This window comes from Aspergillus uvarum, assembly GCF_003184745.1.
Source record: "Aspergillus uvarum CBS 121591 unplaced genomic scaffold BO82scaffold_7, whole genome shotgun sequence".
In the NCBI taxonomy this organism is placed as follows: Eukaryota; Fungi; Ascomycota; class Eurotiomycetes; order Eurotiales; family Aspergillaceae; genus Aspergillus; species Aspergillus uvarum.
This window is the reverse complement of record NW_020291304.1, coordinates 223,378-239,284: the sequence shown is the minus strand read 5'-3', so window position 1 is coordinate 239,284 and position 15,907 is coordinate 223,378. Positions and strand designations below refer to the sequence as shown.

At 50.8% G+C, this 15,907-nt stretch overlaps 4 protein-coding genes across 4 annotated transcripts; 3 read left to right on the top strand and 1 right to left on the bottom strand.

Moving 5' to 3' along the window:
- Positions 1 to 367: 367 nt before the first annotated feature.
- On the bottom strand, positions 368 to 1,898 carry BO82DRAFT_424056 (uncharacterized protein; the record flags this gene model as incomplete). Its single annotated transcript, XM_025640279.1, has 2 exons — positions 368 to 1,716; positions 1,851 to 1,898. The coding sequence occupies 2 exons, from the start codon at positions 1,896 to 1,898 to the stop codon at positions 763 to 765; spliced, it is 1,002 nt and encodes a 333-aa protein (XP_025495494.1). The 3' UTR covers positions 368 to 762.
- Positions 1,899 to 2,760: 862 nt separating this feature from the next.
- Positions 2,761 to 3,542, top strand: BO82DRAFT_182978 (ATP synthase subunit epsilon family protein). The gene is made up of 3 exons (XM_025630442.1): positions 2,761 to 3,034; positions 3,111 to 3,225; positions 3,306 to 3,542. Exons 1-3 carry the CDS (start codon positions 3,003 to 3,005, stop codon positions 3,375 to 3,377), a joined length of 219 nt encoding a protein of 72 aa, XP_025495493.1. The 5' UTR covers positions 2,761 to 3,002; the 3' UTR covers positions 3,378 to 3,542.
- A 202-nt stretch (positions 3,543 to 3,744) lies between these two features.
- Positions 3,745 to 7,016, top strand: BO82DRAFT_351147 (N-alpha-acetyltransferase 35, NatC auxiliary subunit). The gene is made up of 8 exons (XM_025634344.1): positions 3,745 to 3,920; positions 3,999 to 4,066; positions 4,146 to 4,286; positions 4,354 to 4,590; positions 4,654 to 5,112; positions 5,163 to 5,420; positions 5,478 to 5,576; positions 5,631 to 7,016. The coding sequence occupies exons 1-8, from the start codon at positions 3,854 to 3,856 to the stop codon at positions 6,585 to 6,587; spliced, it is 2,286 nt and encodes a 761-aa protein (XP_025495492.1). The 5' UTR covers positions 3,745 to 3,853; the 3' UTR covers positions 6,588 to 7,016.
- A 1,879-nt stretch (positions 7,017 to 8,895) lies between these two features.
- On the top strand, positions 8,896 to 11,307 carry BO82DRAFT_274973 (cellobiose response regulator; the record flags this gene model as incomplete). The annotated part of the gene is made up of 5 exons (XM_025631102.1): positions 8,896 to 9,644; positions 9,709 to 9,968; positions 10,018 to 10,152; positions 10,209 to 10,299; positions 10,359 to 11,307. 5 exons carry the CDS (start codon positions 8,896 to 8,898, stop codon positions 11,305 to 11,307), a joined length of 2,184 nt encoding a protein of 727 aa, XP_025495491.1.
- Positions 11,308 to 15,907: the final 4,600 nt, after the last annotated feature.

Sequence of the window (15,907 nt, the reverse complement as noted above, 5' to 3'; positions counted from 1 at the left end):
AAATTAATAGAAGACAGAAACAGACAGAAAGAGATAATGAGGTCAATCAAACAGAATCAGCCCGATCAGAACTCTCAGAGCAAGGATGGGTAAAGGGAGAGAAGAGGTAGAGAAGAAAAGAGGAGGATGGGAAGAGATGAAAGAAGATGGTGATGAAGCCAAAGTCTCGAAAATTTTCCAGGCGGTTCTCGATCCCCGGATTGTCTTGGCTGGCAGAAGCTCCTAGAAGATCACGTGGCCGCCGGGTATCCGAGGGAATTCGCCCGGCTCGTCGGATGTCACTGGCAGAACACTTGCCCGATGATCGGCCCTTGCTTACAAACGTACTGTAAGTTAAGATAAGTTACTTAACCACACTCGATCTACAAAAGAACCATCGTATTGAACATGTTGTCTTTTATTCATCAATAACCAGGGATGTTTTTGGTAGCATTATTAGAACAGAACCATTATCAACGTCAGAACCGCCGCCGGGGAATAAGGCTCAAAGTCAGGGAAGGCCTAAAGCGCTAGATCTGAAGCCATGCAAGGTGAAAATAGCCAGGCACTCCTTGTGGGATAGAAAAGAAAAACTAGCCAGCTATCAGTGAATGATGACTGGCAGAGAATAAGAAAGACCGATGATCATTGCAGAGATGAATAAACAGACGGTGAGCTGTGCTTGATTGTACGATAAAAAAGACACCAAGCCATTGAAGTCTCGACACAAAAGGAGACATTGAAGTGCTGGTATGTCAAGAGCGTCATGTGGAGTGACAACAACTAGCCTACCAAATCATCGTCATAGCCAAGCAAATGATCGAATTGCTGGTCTGTATTACTTATATGGTTTCCAGAGAAATCGATATCCAGATCAGGGTTGGAAAGCCCGTGATAAACGGCGTTGGGATATCCAAGTGTAGCGTCGTCAAACCAGAGGGTTGAGGGATGGTGTCCAGGATCACCAGGCTCTAAGTGCATATTGTTCTCCGTCGATGACACAGCGTTCGCATAGAAAGTGTCAGATAGGTTGGCCGAAGGGGTTTGGCTCTGAAGTGGGAATTGACCAGCCCCAGCAGGTTGCTGTTGCAACGTATAGCCCGATGCAATGAAAGCATCGTTAGACGTCGAACCCAAGACAGGTTCCGAGATGTCACCAGTAGAAGCTTGATTGGCAGGTCGCGCATACTTGAGTACGATTATCTTCCTGGGTTGGTCGTCTTCGGGGCTTCCCAGCTGACGCCCGGGGGGTGAGCTCATGCTATTGGGGCAATCAAGAAACTCCGCACCGGGGACCAAGAGACTGTCGTCTTCATCTTCTTCATCCGAATCATATCCATCAGTGTCGTGTTCCAATTTGACAACGGGCTTGCGCTTACGTCGGGCCCGCGAGCCAGCTGTGTTGGTTCTTTTCTTGCGTGACTTCGATGCTCTTCCCTCCACATAGTCTTCATCCGATGATGAATCTACGTCCGCGAAATCACTTGCTCCCGTTTCACCATTGTGATTTGTTCCTGCGATGACTCGCTGAGGCTTGCTGTCTGGCGTATTTTTGCCTGATGGTAGTCCGATTGGTTTGATCGCGGCACCAAGGCCGCCACGTCGCAGGGGCGGAGGTACAGGCTTGCCAGCAGCAACCCTACGGCTGCGAAGCTTCGCCAAGTGCTGAACGATAGCTCCCTCAGTGACATTGTGTCCCATAGTGCTGGCAACCTCGGTCCATGGAATCTTCACGGACTGGATGTTACAAACAGATTGTACAGTCAGGAGAAGAAGCTCGTTCAGGTTTTCTTCAATTGTTAGCTTAAGGCTCGACAAGAAATGAGTGTCGAAGGCAGAGAGAAAAAGGCATGTATACCATCCCATCGTACCAGAACGCGTTTCTTCGGCCTGTTTGACGACTTGCGAGAGGAGCTCATTGTATCCTGTACGAGCTCTCAATATGCGCCTCATTCACGGTGACAGCACTTGGGAAGCCAACCAGAGAGCCAATGCCCTTGTCTAGATCCAATCAGAATCTGCGTGGGCCTCTCTCGCCGATTGATTTCTTCGTAAGAGTCACGTCAGTCAGCTCTCAGATAATGAGAAGGATGTGAAAGGTTAGAAGTTATTGGTCAAGCATCTTGAAGAGAGAAAAGCATTTTGCAGATCACAAATAGCTGGCGGGTCTCACTTACCAACGTAGAGTATGTAGATTTGTGATTAAGATAGAGTGAGATAAAAGAAGATAAAGAAGCAAGGCGAGTTTAGGTGAGTGAAAGCTCACTTATGAAACGGACAGGACCTGATCACAGATTACATGTTGAGCAATCGCACAAAGATTAGAGCAGTGGCTGATATTGAAAAGTTTCCAGGGGAACACACTGCTCAGATTTCCAGGACCCGCGTCTAAGACCCGCATCTCATCTGATAACAACGATCTAATCACAGCCTATGGTATTCTGTCTGCAGTTTTGTCCCGGCGAACCCAGTGGAAGGTTTTTGTTTATGTACGGGACCCAAGTGTTAAAGCTAATCTGGATGATATCTGTCTGCGCAAGTTCACAGAACTTGTTGAGATGGCAGAGCTACAGTGTATTCCCATACTAACACATCAGTGTAAGAGGATAGCTACAGTAACAGGCTCTACCCCGGTGCAACCTCCTAGGTTTATTACATCAGGGTTCATAGGAGCCGATCAACACGAGAGATGCTAGGGTCAAAATTCCAGCTGAGTTAGCCCCAGACGTCTCAATTAGCGTAAGAGGCTCAAGGATCGCATATCAAGAAAGACCATGAGCCTAGTGTTCTTTGCTCTTTGCTTAGCCTGGCTGCGTATAGTATTGCCCGATTAGGAAGTATAGATTCACACCGGGCTCTCCGCCCGTCTGCGTCACCCGGATACGGTCAGGTGACTGACAGTATCACGTGAGTCACATGACCAGAGTTCCCGATCCTCCGAACTCGACCGTCTGCAAAGCATCACAGTGAAAGCGATACCATCTCCTTAAACCGAAATCCCTCATTCGTCTTCTACCGTCAAAATGGTATTCGCCTGGAAGTCCGCTGGTCTCACGTACGTTTCTAGTCACTTCACGTCCGTCTGCTCTCCGACCATAGGCCCTGACTAACGCGATGACCGACTTTTACAGCTACAACCGCTACCTGGCCGTCGCCGCTCGCGCCGTCCGCCGCTCCCTCAAGGACGGTCCTCGTGCTGCCGCTGAGCGCCGTGGTCAGATGGACCTGCGTTTCGCTAAGTGGGAGGTTCGTATCTGGACGCCCCTCCGGTGGATATCGGAGGTCAATGGTACAAAGCATCGCGACTAACACACTCTTCAATCCAGAACGGCAAGCAGGGTGAAGTCAAGAACCTTGCTCAGGTCCAGGCCACCGCCGGCCAGGCTGAGTCGAAATAGATTCTCTCTCCGCAAGAACGACTTTCGAATACATAGAATGAGCGCTGGGAAGAGGTTGATGAGGTCTTGGGAGGTACTCTGATGCAGGAATGGACTGGATCTCTGTAGCAATATTGGCCCGTTGACCAGGTATAAATAGAAAAGATTGTGTCCCTCCTGCTTTCATGATTGATCAAAGTAAATTCCCTGTTGTGCTAAACGTAATGCTCTGGGTTGGTTTTGTGTGGCATGGTCTTTAAGAGCTCCTTCGGAACTCCTTCCTGCTCAACCGGTGCGGGCTTGCGTTCCCGCAAGTTTTGCCCTGTCCGCCCGACTCCCCGACTCCCCGCCTCCCCTCGCCCGCTCTCCAGCGTCCTCTCCAATCTCCACTGAAACCATTGAACCAACTATCCATGACCGGCTTCGGAAGTCTAGCAGCTGGCTGCAGATGATTGCTCACTTCTATGCTGCCAAATAACGAAGTACGAGGCCCGACAATGCGGGTCGTTCCAGAGTCTGTTGTCCCGCGCGACATCACAGATGACTTCACAATCGCTGCTTCAAGTTCGCATCTCACCCCTGCTGGTCTTGCTTTTAAATCCTAAATGTGGTGTACTGACGACTTGATCCCTTCTGAAATAGAACTTCGAACCGGTCAGCTGGTCAAAGATGAATACTTTACGCTCTTCGAGGCCGTTGGCGCCCTTGAGGTTGGTTGCGACTCGATACTCAGCCAGGCTACTGGTTTCGAACCCCAAGCACCAAGACTGATATACTGTGGCTCCTCAGATCATGGACTCGAAGATGGATAGCGGCTACTTAGGCCCGGGAGAGATTCACGCGCAGGCCCTTGAAGACGACTACGACTTGATGCGGGAGCTGGCTCCGGAAGAGGTTCTGGGGATCATGGACGAGTTGTTATGTCACGAGGTAGGTGTGACCTGGTCGTCTTTGTCAAAGCGCAGCATGTGAGCTAACTGAGTCAACTTGATGGCAGATGGCATGGCACATGGGCCACCCTCTCTCCCAAACTCTTTTCACTTCCTTGTACCTCGATAGGCTGCTATGGCCCGTACCGAAAACCCTCGAAAACGCTCATTTTTGCCGGGGTCAGTCGCAAAACAACAAGAAGGTTCCTGATATGGTGCATGTTGTCCTGCGTGCTTACTGCCTCGCGCTTGTGAAATCTTGCGATTTTGTACATGCGCGAGTCACCACCGAGTACTATTTTGAGGTAGGTGTTGCCGTGCTCTGCTGGTTGTACATTGATCTCACTCATCGTTTGCTTTCTTCTTAGGAGGAGGACTTCGTCACACAATTGTATAATCGCAGCCTACTGTCACACTTCGACTCAAAACACTTTCATGATCTCCTGGACCATGCAATTCGCTGGGTTGATGAACACCCGGATATGCTCAGTGAGAAGGTAGCGGAAGCTATTCGGGCTCGCTTGCTCTTCCGACGAGAGTTTCTCTGGGGACTGGAGCAGGATGTGGAAGTGATAGAGACACGATCGACAGCGCATTTTCTGAGTTGTCTATCTCATCTGGACTTTCTGGGCAAGTCAGCTGTTCTAGGGAAAGAGGTGCCTGAATCCTTCAACTGCAAAATCCAACGGAAACTGGCTAGCACTGTACCTCCTCGTCCAATGGTCAAGATTAGCTTTGAGGATGCGCTGGCGCATTTGAGAAGATTATGCCAGGATGCTATTGATCTGCTCGAGATTCTTGACTACCGAGGGCCGTATAACCTGAAGGTGCGGGAGTTTTGTTTCATTCTGGTCGTAGTTGATGCTAACCTGCTTAGGTGGTCATCTGGACTCTGCTTTCGCGAAAGCCTCAGCCTTCCGTCTATATAAGATCTCTTGTTCAGTCCCTTATCGTCAGCAACAGGACGATACTCGGAGCGGTTCCCGTGAAGCAGTTTCTCTATGACGAACTGGAACAGATCGTTCTTCCGTCCAGTATACTTCTGCAAGCTAGTGCGGATGAAATCGAGGTGCCTTCGGATCCACGATTCCAAATAGCGCAGCACATGGATGTTTTCACGAAACGTTTCTCTCAGGTAAGTAGACTGCAAAACGCATCTATCTTGACCGGCGATTGAGTTAAACCGATGTAGCCTTTCGTTGATACATTCCGGAGTGCCTGCTTGAACCGCTGTCGTATCCGACGGACTGTCTGCCATACACTTGTAGACTGGGACAATTTGCAGATGGAAGTGAGTTCCCACTTTTCCCTTGCTGCGGCGGCTGGAATCTAATCTCGTTCCTAGGCCGAAGATCTTGACGAGCAGCTTCGCACATTGAGCAATGAGCCCCCTTTGCAGCTAGCCAACGGTGATACCACTTACTCATACCCCCTCAGCAGCTGGGCGTACCATCATAAATTGAGCCAATTCCGTCTGATCTTACAGCTCGGATTCGAGCTCTCTATTTACGCGCCTGAAGAGCTACCTGGGATGTATTGGTACCTGTCCCACATCTGCTCTACCCACCTCGGTCACATCGACCGGATTCGTACCTTTACTGTGGCCACGGCAAAACGCAACTTGGCGGATCTGGCTGCTAAGAAGCGCGATGCCTTCGAGCGCCATGCCGTACTTCAGCAGTCTATTCGACTTCTCGAGAGGATGACCACACAGATTGTCGCTGTTGATGCATTTGCTATCTCTTTGCACGCTCTATACGTTCTTCTCGCTCGCCACCGTGTCCTACCGACCACTTCTTCACCCCAGGCCTACTCCAGCGACCGGTTAAGGTACGAGATCCGCATGAAGCCCTTTCTTCAGATCACCTTACCGGAGCTGGTCCCTTACGACGAATACCATCGGGAGGCGGTGCTGGAAGGTGACAGCGATGATATCGTCTTAGAGCGTGCCGCTAAAGCCATTTCGGAAGCACGAAAGGCTTGGGAAGCCACGCTGGCCAACGGTGCATTCATGCATAATTCCGATGAGAAGGACAGTCCCGCTCTCGCCATCGAGGAGGACTGGAAGCGAGACATCAAAGATACCATGCGGGCTTGTATCGGTGCCAGTATCGCGATTGAAACCGTTAAGAAGGCCTTGAAAGCACAAGCGGATTCGAGAAATGGCGAAAACCCCCAAGCGCCCCAGTCGGTTAATCTTCGGGTCACAATTCCGGATGTCGGATCCAAAGCCCGCTGGCATGACTGGTGGGTTGTACCGCAGGTCTCCCCCGCGACCACGTCGGGGGCTTCTAAGACATGACGGAACCGCACCTGACTACCAGGATGTTCCTTGTCAACCATGCGTCCCGAGAGGCCCGATCTGCTTGATCTGAACCCCACTCGGCAGGGTGAAGACCGTCTCCTCAGGTCGAAGGGACGTGAATGCGCAGGCGTTTTCTGTCGATCTATCCATTTCTTTGTCTCGAGTTCCGTACAAACTGACCTATAAATCTCAACCCAGGGCCAAACACCACGGGCAAGCCAATGAGCGAACGATTGTCGAGCTTATTCTTCGCTTCATGGTCTCGGACAAGCTTTATGTGGAGGCTTTTGATGCATCATGAAGTCATGCAATTAGTAGTCAAATTAAGCATAATGTGCAAGTGTGGGTGTTGAGCAGGAGCCGGCGGGATTGCAACGACCATAGAACTCTTTTTCTCCAAACTAAATTGGAATAGAAACACCAGATATTCATCTCCAAAGCATTCTCAACATTGAGATTTTACATTTGTACTCCCTTTTGTGATCCACGATCTACACATCAAAGGATAGGCGAGGCAACCAACATTGTTACCCACTTGGTACCTCGGGATCAGCCCACGTCGGTGATCAGCTGATCTGCCTGTCCCATCCACCTAGCATCGTGCCCAACTTAGCTTTTGCTCTCGAATATTCTTCCCCCTGACCCTGCTGGCTGAGGTCAACTTGTCTTCTGGTCCTGCAGAACCGAAACCTGGCTGCCGGAACGAACCCGATCAGCGACCACCACCCCGCTGACACAACCTTATGCTTAAGTGAACTACCAAGTAACTTACATATGGTCTAATTACTAAGTAATAAATCAGCTGCTTATGCTTGATTATTTTTGTTGGGACGATCTTAACAGTGAGATGAATATAGGATCCCGCGCCGGGTCCATGCTTATGCTCCTGCGATATTGCTGTGGGGTTGGGGGGTGAATTATGCAAGGCAACTAACTAGGTTGGCAGTGGCCGGCAGTGGCCGGGGGTGGCTACAAGTACGGCTAACAATTCTCTGGTAGCTTCAATCCGTTCTCATTCGTTGGACAAGAAAGCCGAATGTCAGGGTTAACAAGATGATTCAAATCAGAGAAGAACCGTAGAAGATATGAGATATCGCATGCATCCAGAAATTGACAATGTGCAGAAGTTGAGATACTAGAACCACGCCATCTCGGATAGGTGAGATGGGGGAGGAATCATGGATGGCTGGGTCGCCGCTAAACCCGAAATCGACCAACCAACCCGGGCAGAATTCCAGTTGATTACCTTCCCGCCGTACATTGTTGACCCAGTCAACCTCTCGCTCTTTCATCATGGCTCATTCCGCGTCTTGCGCTTTCTGTCACTCTGTCACTCTATCCCTCTATCACTCTGTGTGTCTCTCTCTTCTGATCTCTCTTACGGTCTTAGCTACTTACGCTTCATCGTCCCCTCCTGAGTCTATGTACTAGCGAGCACTAGTTGGGAAAAACAAACCGTCCTTGCACGAACCACTTGGCTAAGTATTAGTGAGTTAGTCACATAAACTGACTAAAAAAAGGTAGTAGCCACTACTGTGATCCAATCCATCCATTCGATCGGATACTCCCAGCTGAAATTAATTCAAATCGTCTTTCCCCTCCAGCTTGTTTGCTGGCTACTACTCTCACCTATTAGTCCAGCATTCCTTCCCCGGGCCCTTTTCTCCGTTCCCTCCCCTCCCCGAAAAAAGAGATCGGCTCCTGCATCGATCTGAATATTATCCATTTATCCACCACCACCACCACCACTCACTTACCACACATCTCATTTTCACTCACACTTACTCCCTCCCTCCCTCCCTCAGTCGAGACCTCGCCTGCTTCTAACATGTCACCTCAGCCTTGGTTGTGCCGGCTTGAACGCCATTGACTGGCTGTGCCTTGGCCCTTCGCCCCCTCTCCCCCGTGCGGAATTTTCCCTGCTCTGTTCGACGCTATCGTTACCTGTCGCGTTCGCTTCCCGACACCTCGGCCCTCCCACCCTCCAACTCGATTCCATTCGCTATCAGCTCCCCTCGCGCGAATAGCACGCCTTCGATCCTCTCTCCTCCTCTCAGCATCCAAACCTCTATCCCAGCCCCATCCTCTTCGGCCTGTCAACTCTTCCCTGCATCTCTATTCTTCGATCGAGTAACATAATATCTATTCTTGATGAGTGTGCACACCGACTCAGTTTCACACACTAGACCTTCCTCGCCTGATCCTCCTCATCCACTCGGCCGGTTCTGACGTCTGCCCGGTTTCCCTGTCGAGTAGTGGGGTCTGTGTGTGTGTGAGAGCGCAAACACGTGCCATTAACCACAATATGCCTACGTATCCCATCCGCCGCAGGCCTCGCGAATGTAAAACTTGCCTTCCATGTCGTGCCAGCAAAGTTCGCTGTGATCGCAATGTGCCATGCGGCAATTGTGTCAAGCGCAATTTCACCTGCTCCTACGGCCGTCCTCCTCCCTCGGCGCCTAGACCCGGATCGCTCGTCGCCGACCAATACGGCCCCGCGACCGCCTCAACAACTACTACACCTCAGTTTCTCCCTCCGTCCTCCCACCTCTCGTCCGGTCGCGATGCTCCCTACGGCCCCGACCCGGGATCGACCGGATCGACTTCCCAAGACGGCCTGCCGGAAGTCGTGACTTTATCGCAATCGGAATGGGACGAAATCAACACCAAGATGCGGACTATGGAGGAAATCCTAGGCAGTCTGGACTCTTTGTTCCAGTCCCATGGGGCGCGAAGAGCCACCGAACCCCGATTAGAGGTGTTCCCCGCCGAGGATGAGGTGTCTCCCACCTCGGAGGGGATTTTTGGTTCAACTACAATGAAGACTGGCTCCGTCCATATTGGGTCGCGATCGGCATTGATCGACATCTTGGATAAGTCGAAGAACTCGGAGGATACGGCACAGGCGTTGCCAAAAGAGGACCTTCTCGCGGAGTTGGCCATGGGGAACGAATCCGCCGCGTACCCGTTCGTAGATTTGTGGTCGTCCGACCCTTATACATTCAATATCGCCGGCGTATGTAGCGTGCTACCCGATGATGAACAATGCCGAAAGTGAGTCCACGGCCCCTGTATCCTCTGTTGTGGGTTGAAATGACTGACTGGTTCGGCTGGCTAGACTGTTGAAATTCTATATAGACGTTGGTTCCGTGCTTTATCCGGTGCTGTCAGATGTTGGAAGACTCGAGGACAATATGGAGCGCCTGTTGCGAGGCCGACAAGCTGCTGGCGGTGTATATCGACCGGATGCTAACGGTCTTGTTAAACCGTTTGGCATGAGTGTATCCTTCCTGAGTCTCCTCTTTGCCGTTCTAGCCTCGGGCTGTCAATTGTCCGACCTACCAGGCAAGGAACGCGAATTGACCTCGTGGGTATATGGTTCGTACAGCCTCCACCTCTCCGCTGTGACATGACTGACCGACTATAGTATCATGTGCTTATCACTGCTTGCGCATGTTAAACTATGTATCTCAGCCGACCGTAGAAATCATTCAAATCTTGCTGGTCATCGGGAGCGTCCTATCCTACAACATGAATGCAGGAGCCTCGTATACATTGCTTGGTGAGTGTTGTTTCTGCCGTGTCAACTTTTCGATGAACACTGATTGTGGTTTGTAGGAATGACCGAGCGCATGTGTATGGTGCTGGGTCTGCACGTCGAGACTGCGGGATATTCTCGGGCTGTGCAAGCGGCACGGAGAAGAGTCTGGTAAGGCGTTGAGCACCGATTTGCGAGAAACAGACAGCAATACTTACACACGAGATTAGGTGGGCGATGGCTTTCCAGAACAGCCATTTTTCCCTGGCGTACGATCGACCCTCGATCACCATGATCAGCCAGCCCGAGATTCCATACGATCCCAAATCCATGCCCGGCCACCGGGGCTACTTCGAGACGCTGTGCCGCATCATCTCCGTTATTCTCGAGATGTTGCGAAACCTCATGTTCACCCATCATAGTCACCTTAGGTACCATGAAATCCGGGAGTTTAAGCAACGTATTGAACGGATCCTCGCTGAGGCAGCACCACACCTGCGATTTGAAGACCGCTGTACCACTCTGGCGGAGCATATTGAACGAACCGAACTGCGACTGCATTCCTCGTATTTCATATCATTCGTGTGCCGAGTATCACTGGATCCGGATGCACACATGGATGAGCAGCGGCGAGAAATCATTAAGGAGGATTGCTTGACCAATCTGAGCAACACGATCCAGGCATTCATCGAACTGCATTCGATCAATGCACATGCGTCCCGCACCTGGATAAGCCTGCAACGGACGATCGCGTCAGCTTTCCTCTTGGTAGCCAACAATAATGAGCGATTGCACCCGCACACGTGGGATCTGATCCAGAGACTGGAGGCGGCTTTGTCGGACCATGTGCACGGCGATGGCGAAGCTGATCGAAACAATCGTACCGATTCGGCCAAACATCTCGCCTCATCGCTGCGTGCCCTGCGCGAAGTCAGTGCCGCGTTCCGTGCGCACAGCAAGAAACAGAAGATGCTATCGGTTCCGGAGACTGCAACGACCACCCCGAACCTGTCTCCTGCCACAGTCTTCACTTCCCCATCGCCGGCGGGGCTTGCCTCGGTAGCTGTTCCTGTCCCCCCGACGTATAGCGCGCCGTCCCAAGAGGGACATATTGACAATATTCTCAATCGGGTCTCAGATGTAATGCTTTTTCCCAGCATGAGTACGGGGAACGCTTGAAATAAATGGGCCACTATGCGAGATTCGCGAGAGTCTCCAGTAGCCTGCAGCCAAATTCCCCAGTCGCGGGGCCTTTGATTCTGATCTGTCCCTTTTGGATGATCCCGTAAGTGGGCGCTCCCACCGTGGGAGCGCGGTCGGTATGCCTGAGAATCAACCGATACTGATCATATTCAATCGGTCACATGTGTTCATCGCGTCACTTCCCCTGCTTTCTCACGGATCGAAGCCTTGGTGAGCATGGGCAGTGGGGATGGCTTGTGTCTTCCATTCTGGCTAGAACCTGGGGTATTTGCCTCGGAGAAGGTCCGCCACTTGCGAGTAATTAGAGAGGCCGAGGAGCAAACTAGGAGGGAGGAGAAAGCCGGACTTCGGCGGGTACTTGTAGTAATTTGATAGCCAGCCCCCAGTCACGAGTATTTCCGGGAGGGCGTCCGTGTGCCTCATGCAGTGCAGTGGTTCCTTGCCCCCTCCCACTTGGGTTCGTGCCGGCCTCCTGGACATTTGCATTGTGTTGTTTGTTGGTCTACCATTTCCCTAAATTTCCTTTTTCCTTTTTCCTTTTGCCTTTTCCCCTGTCCTTTGTTTCAAGTACGGATCCGGGATTAGGCAGGCAGTGTCTGAACGGCCGAGTATTAACCGCTTCGGCCGAACTCAGAGATCAGAAAGACGCTGGAAGGAATCGCCCGATGTCCTGTTCCGACAAAAAGGAATGAACGACCGCAACCTTTGGAAAGAGCTGTAGTGACTGTTGATGGTTCGTCTGCTGCATGAAGAATGTAGCCCTTTCTTCCCCTTTTTTTCTTCCCAACCCGCATCCCATTTTGTCGAAGGCGGGGGTCCATTTTATTCTTATTTCGCAAATAATCATGACAATCATTGCGACGATCAGGTCAAATCAGTTAGGGCGGTGCCACGGCGGCGACGGGTTTAGGGTCTGCAAGAGGCGGACCGGCCGGGACTGAGGCATTTTCGCTTGTACTGTACAGCACCACCTAGTGGACACAGCATCTTACAACAAAAATGACGATGGTGGTGCGGAGTATGCGTATGAGTACGGAGTCCTCGGTAGGAGATGTGTACAACACAAACCAAGCGAGATGAGAAAAAGGGCTAGAGTCGCCTTTGTTCTCTATAATTGTCATTCATCTTGACCTGCGGAGCCATTCCCTCCTGTCTTCCACGTGCTCCAGCCCATCCCATACGGTACGCACACCCTTTTTTTGGGGGGGGGGATGATGATGATGATGACTCCCATCCATTCCTACCGGCCGAAGCGGCCCCCTCGGAGACATCCGGCCATAACTAAAGTGGTTTACCTCCGACCGAAGAGAAACTTTGTTGTTAGATTAACGGTCCAACGGCGCTCATCTTCCTCTGTAGTGGGTGGAACTAGTCCATTCTTGTTGCACGGAGGTGGTACGGTGATTATCTCCGCGGGGTCGAGTTTCTTTTTCTATACTGAGTACAGTACTGTTAGGTAAGAGAGGGGGAAGGGGTGAAGGCACACACTCGGAGATAAGTTGTCTCTGGCAATTACGGTAGGTGTTTTTCGGATCCGAGATGTCTGGCTGTCTGGCCTGATCCGATCGATTGATTGGAACCTGGATTTCCAAGCCCATAGGATAGAGTGTACGGAGCACTGAAGATTTATTGGTAGTTCGAGGTCTAATTATTGTGGAATGCCAGCATTTAAACTTTGGGTTCCGGCGGTGAGGGGCTGGCCCTTCTATGGGTGGAGTAGAGTAGAGCTTGGAACTAGGTGCCTATCTATTGAGTAGGTATTAAAGTCTTGCTTGGTATTCGGGTTGATTGTGTCTGCATGTACCGAGTAACCTGGGGACTTTACTTCGGGGTGGTGCAGTTGCTCTCGAGTTTGGACTACTTTGCGAGAGAGCAGCGCAACCGGGTTTTTTCCTTTTTCTTTTTCTTTTTCTTTTTTTTTTTTTTTTTTTGGTGGGAATAGTTGATAGTGATTCCGGACATCAACGAGTGAAGTCTAAGCCGACCTGACATTTTGCTGCACTTCGGGGTTTGGACGCTCCTCCCTCCTCCTTTCGAGGGGGTCCCAGATCCCGGATGAGGATTTACGAGTATACTGTATGTAGGTAGGGTCACGCATCGACTGGATGGATGTCTTTGCCTTTACCTCTGGCACAAACTACCGGTACATGAAACCGCCAATAATTCGTTGATTGACGAATGAACGGACAAGCAGATCATGCCATTGTTTCTCAATCTCCCAATCCCCATCTTGTCTCTAGACAAGGGTTGAGATCCCTTGAGCATTAATTAGAGTTGGGAGGTGACGGTAAGGCTGGATTGGATAATAAGGCAGCATGTGGCATGTTCTTTGAATGTGGCTGCTGTAGGTGCTAGGAAATATGGAACCTAGTCGTCAAGGGTTGATACCTTATCGATTTTACTGCAAGTACCATTTAATCGAAGGTAGTTTTAACGCACGGTGGCCGTTGTGGTGCGGCGCCCGTTGCGGTTGCGGTTTGCGGTTTGCGGGCTGTGGTTGCGGGTTGTTTGGGTCCGGCTCGGGACTGTCTACCTTGTTTTTATCTTTTTGCTTTGCACAGAGAGAACTGAAGGGAACTGCTGATGGCTCTCGTCTCGAGGGTACCACTCTTCATCATGAATCTCTGTGTATGGCTTCCTCGTGCTACCGTCCACCTAGTTGTTTGATGCATACTAACCACATGGTATGCAGAAGCTCAACGCAGTGGGGTGGGTATCTTCTCTGACGTAGGGGAAATCGGTAGTATGGCAACCTAGGTCAACTTCGCCGTTCTCCAGAACGAACGCATAAAGAAGCCAAGAGACCAATCAGGCCCTTACTCAAACAATCACGGTTAGTCAAGGGGTACCAAGAATCAACCCCAAACAGGCTAGAAGGCCTGGATGGCTGATAAATCGAGAACCTCTCGAGAACTGGGGTAAAAGCGCCGAGCAGCTCACGAAGAACACCGTATGATCCTGTGCCTCCTCCGCGGCACACGTCTCTCGTATACTACAAGCTGGTACTTCGGCCGAAGGGTTCAACCTTCGGATGCGTCAACGGTCGTGCTCGGATGCGAAAGCACAGTGAGAAGATGGGTTTATCTCGGATGCGAAGGGGTTCAACCTTTCTACTCTTTCTCGAACGAAAGCATACGCATGGATGGTGGTAATTTGCTGGAGGATGACATTCGGCTCTATGCTGTGACGGGCTTCGGATATACTCTGTATCTGGTGGTGGGACGTTGAACCCCTTTGTTTCTCTTCGGCGCCGGGGGGGGAGAAAGAGTATGACGTAGTGGGAGGGAGAAGGGATGGTTGGTGTTTTCTTGGTGTTGTGTAAATGGAGGTAGGGTGGGAAAGGGATTATCCTTTGCTTTAGAGTATTGAGTCTTAAGAGTAACGAGTCAGGGGTGAGGAGGGTTGAGACTTGGAAGGTGTGTATGGGATGGCTGTGTTGGGATCTGGTATGAAGTAGTCTCGGTTGAGTTGATCCCTATGCTGGATGAAACTCAGAGGTTTTGAACCTGTGACGATTATTTCGGCAATCCTGTTTATTGTCTCGCTCTGAGGCATGCTATGAACTGGCTGTGTGTGTATACACAGTGGCCTACTACCTCGTGAATGCGCCAGGGCACTTGAGCATTAAGAGGAAAGGCAGATAAGCGGCTCGTTTAGCGAGATGTTGGGCTACTCTTTTACACGTGATTTCGTGCTGCCTACCTTCTAGCTTTGGTCCATTCTGCGGATGTTGCTGATCACTGGCAGGTACTCAGATATTTATGCCTCACTCTGCTGTCTGGTCGACTGGACCTCGAGGGGGCTGCTCATTTTCCTTCGAGTCACATACTCCAAGCTGGGATGATTATTGCGCATATGACGCTAGATCTAGAGAGAAATCAAACTCTCGTTGGCATGGTTAACAATTAGCGGTCTCCTATTTAGTACAGAATACCTACCTACCCTACCCATCTGCAACGACAAGACGGTGACACCTTCATATCCAGATAGCAACCATATCGGATAACCGTTATTGACATCAAGAGGCTGTTCATGGCCCTGAAAAATGAGCTTCTGAGCCAGATACACGATCTTTGTCCAAAGCGTCTAAGCGAAGTTGAAGGCTTTTAAGAGGATGTAGGAGTGTGAGACCTCGCTATCGGCGAGGATGAAATCAACACTGGAGTTTGAGGTGAGACGCTAGAGTTGCCTGCCTTGATGTTAGAGGTAGTATACATTTACCAACATGGAAGCCTGAGTCGCACATAGGTGCCTCAATCAGATACAGGCTTTTTGCTGTTGGAAATGTCAAATACCTTCAACTATTCATAAGCGATCTTCAGATGAACTGGTCAGCCTAATTACAACGCGGCACGAGAGTTTCAGACGGATCTGCCAATTCCAACAATGAGGATGGCTGCCTGAGGGTGCAAGGTGTGGAATACCCGAGAGGGTCACCTGCCTGCTCGCTTACTGCCATTTCCTACCACCTTCAACTTCAATCCGTTCTCCTTGTCACACCTCATGACGCTTTCGGAGGAATCTTTGTTGCACTCAGCGCGCGATATCTTGGGTTCAGCTTGGCTCTCACACTTCT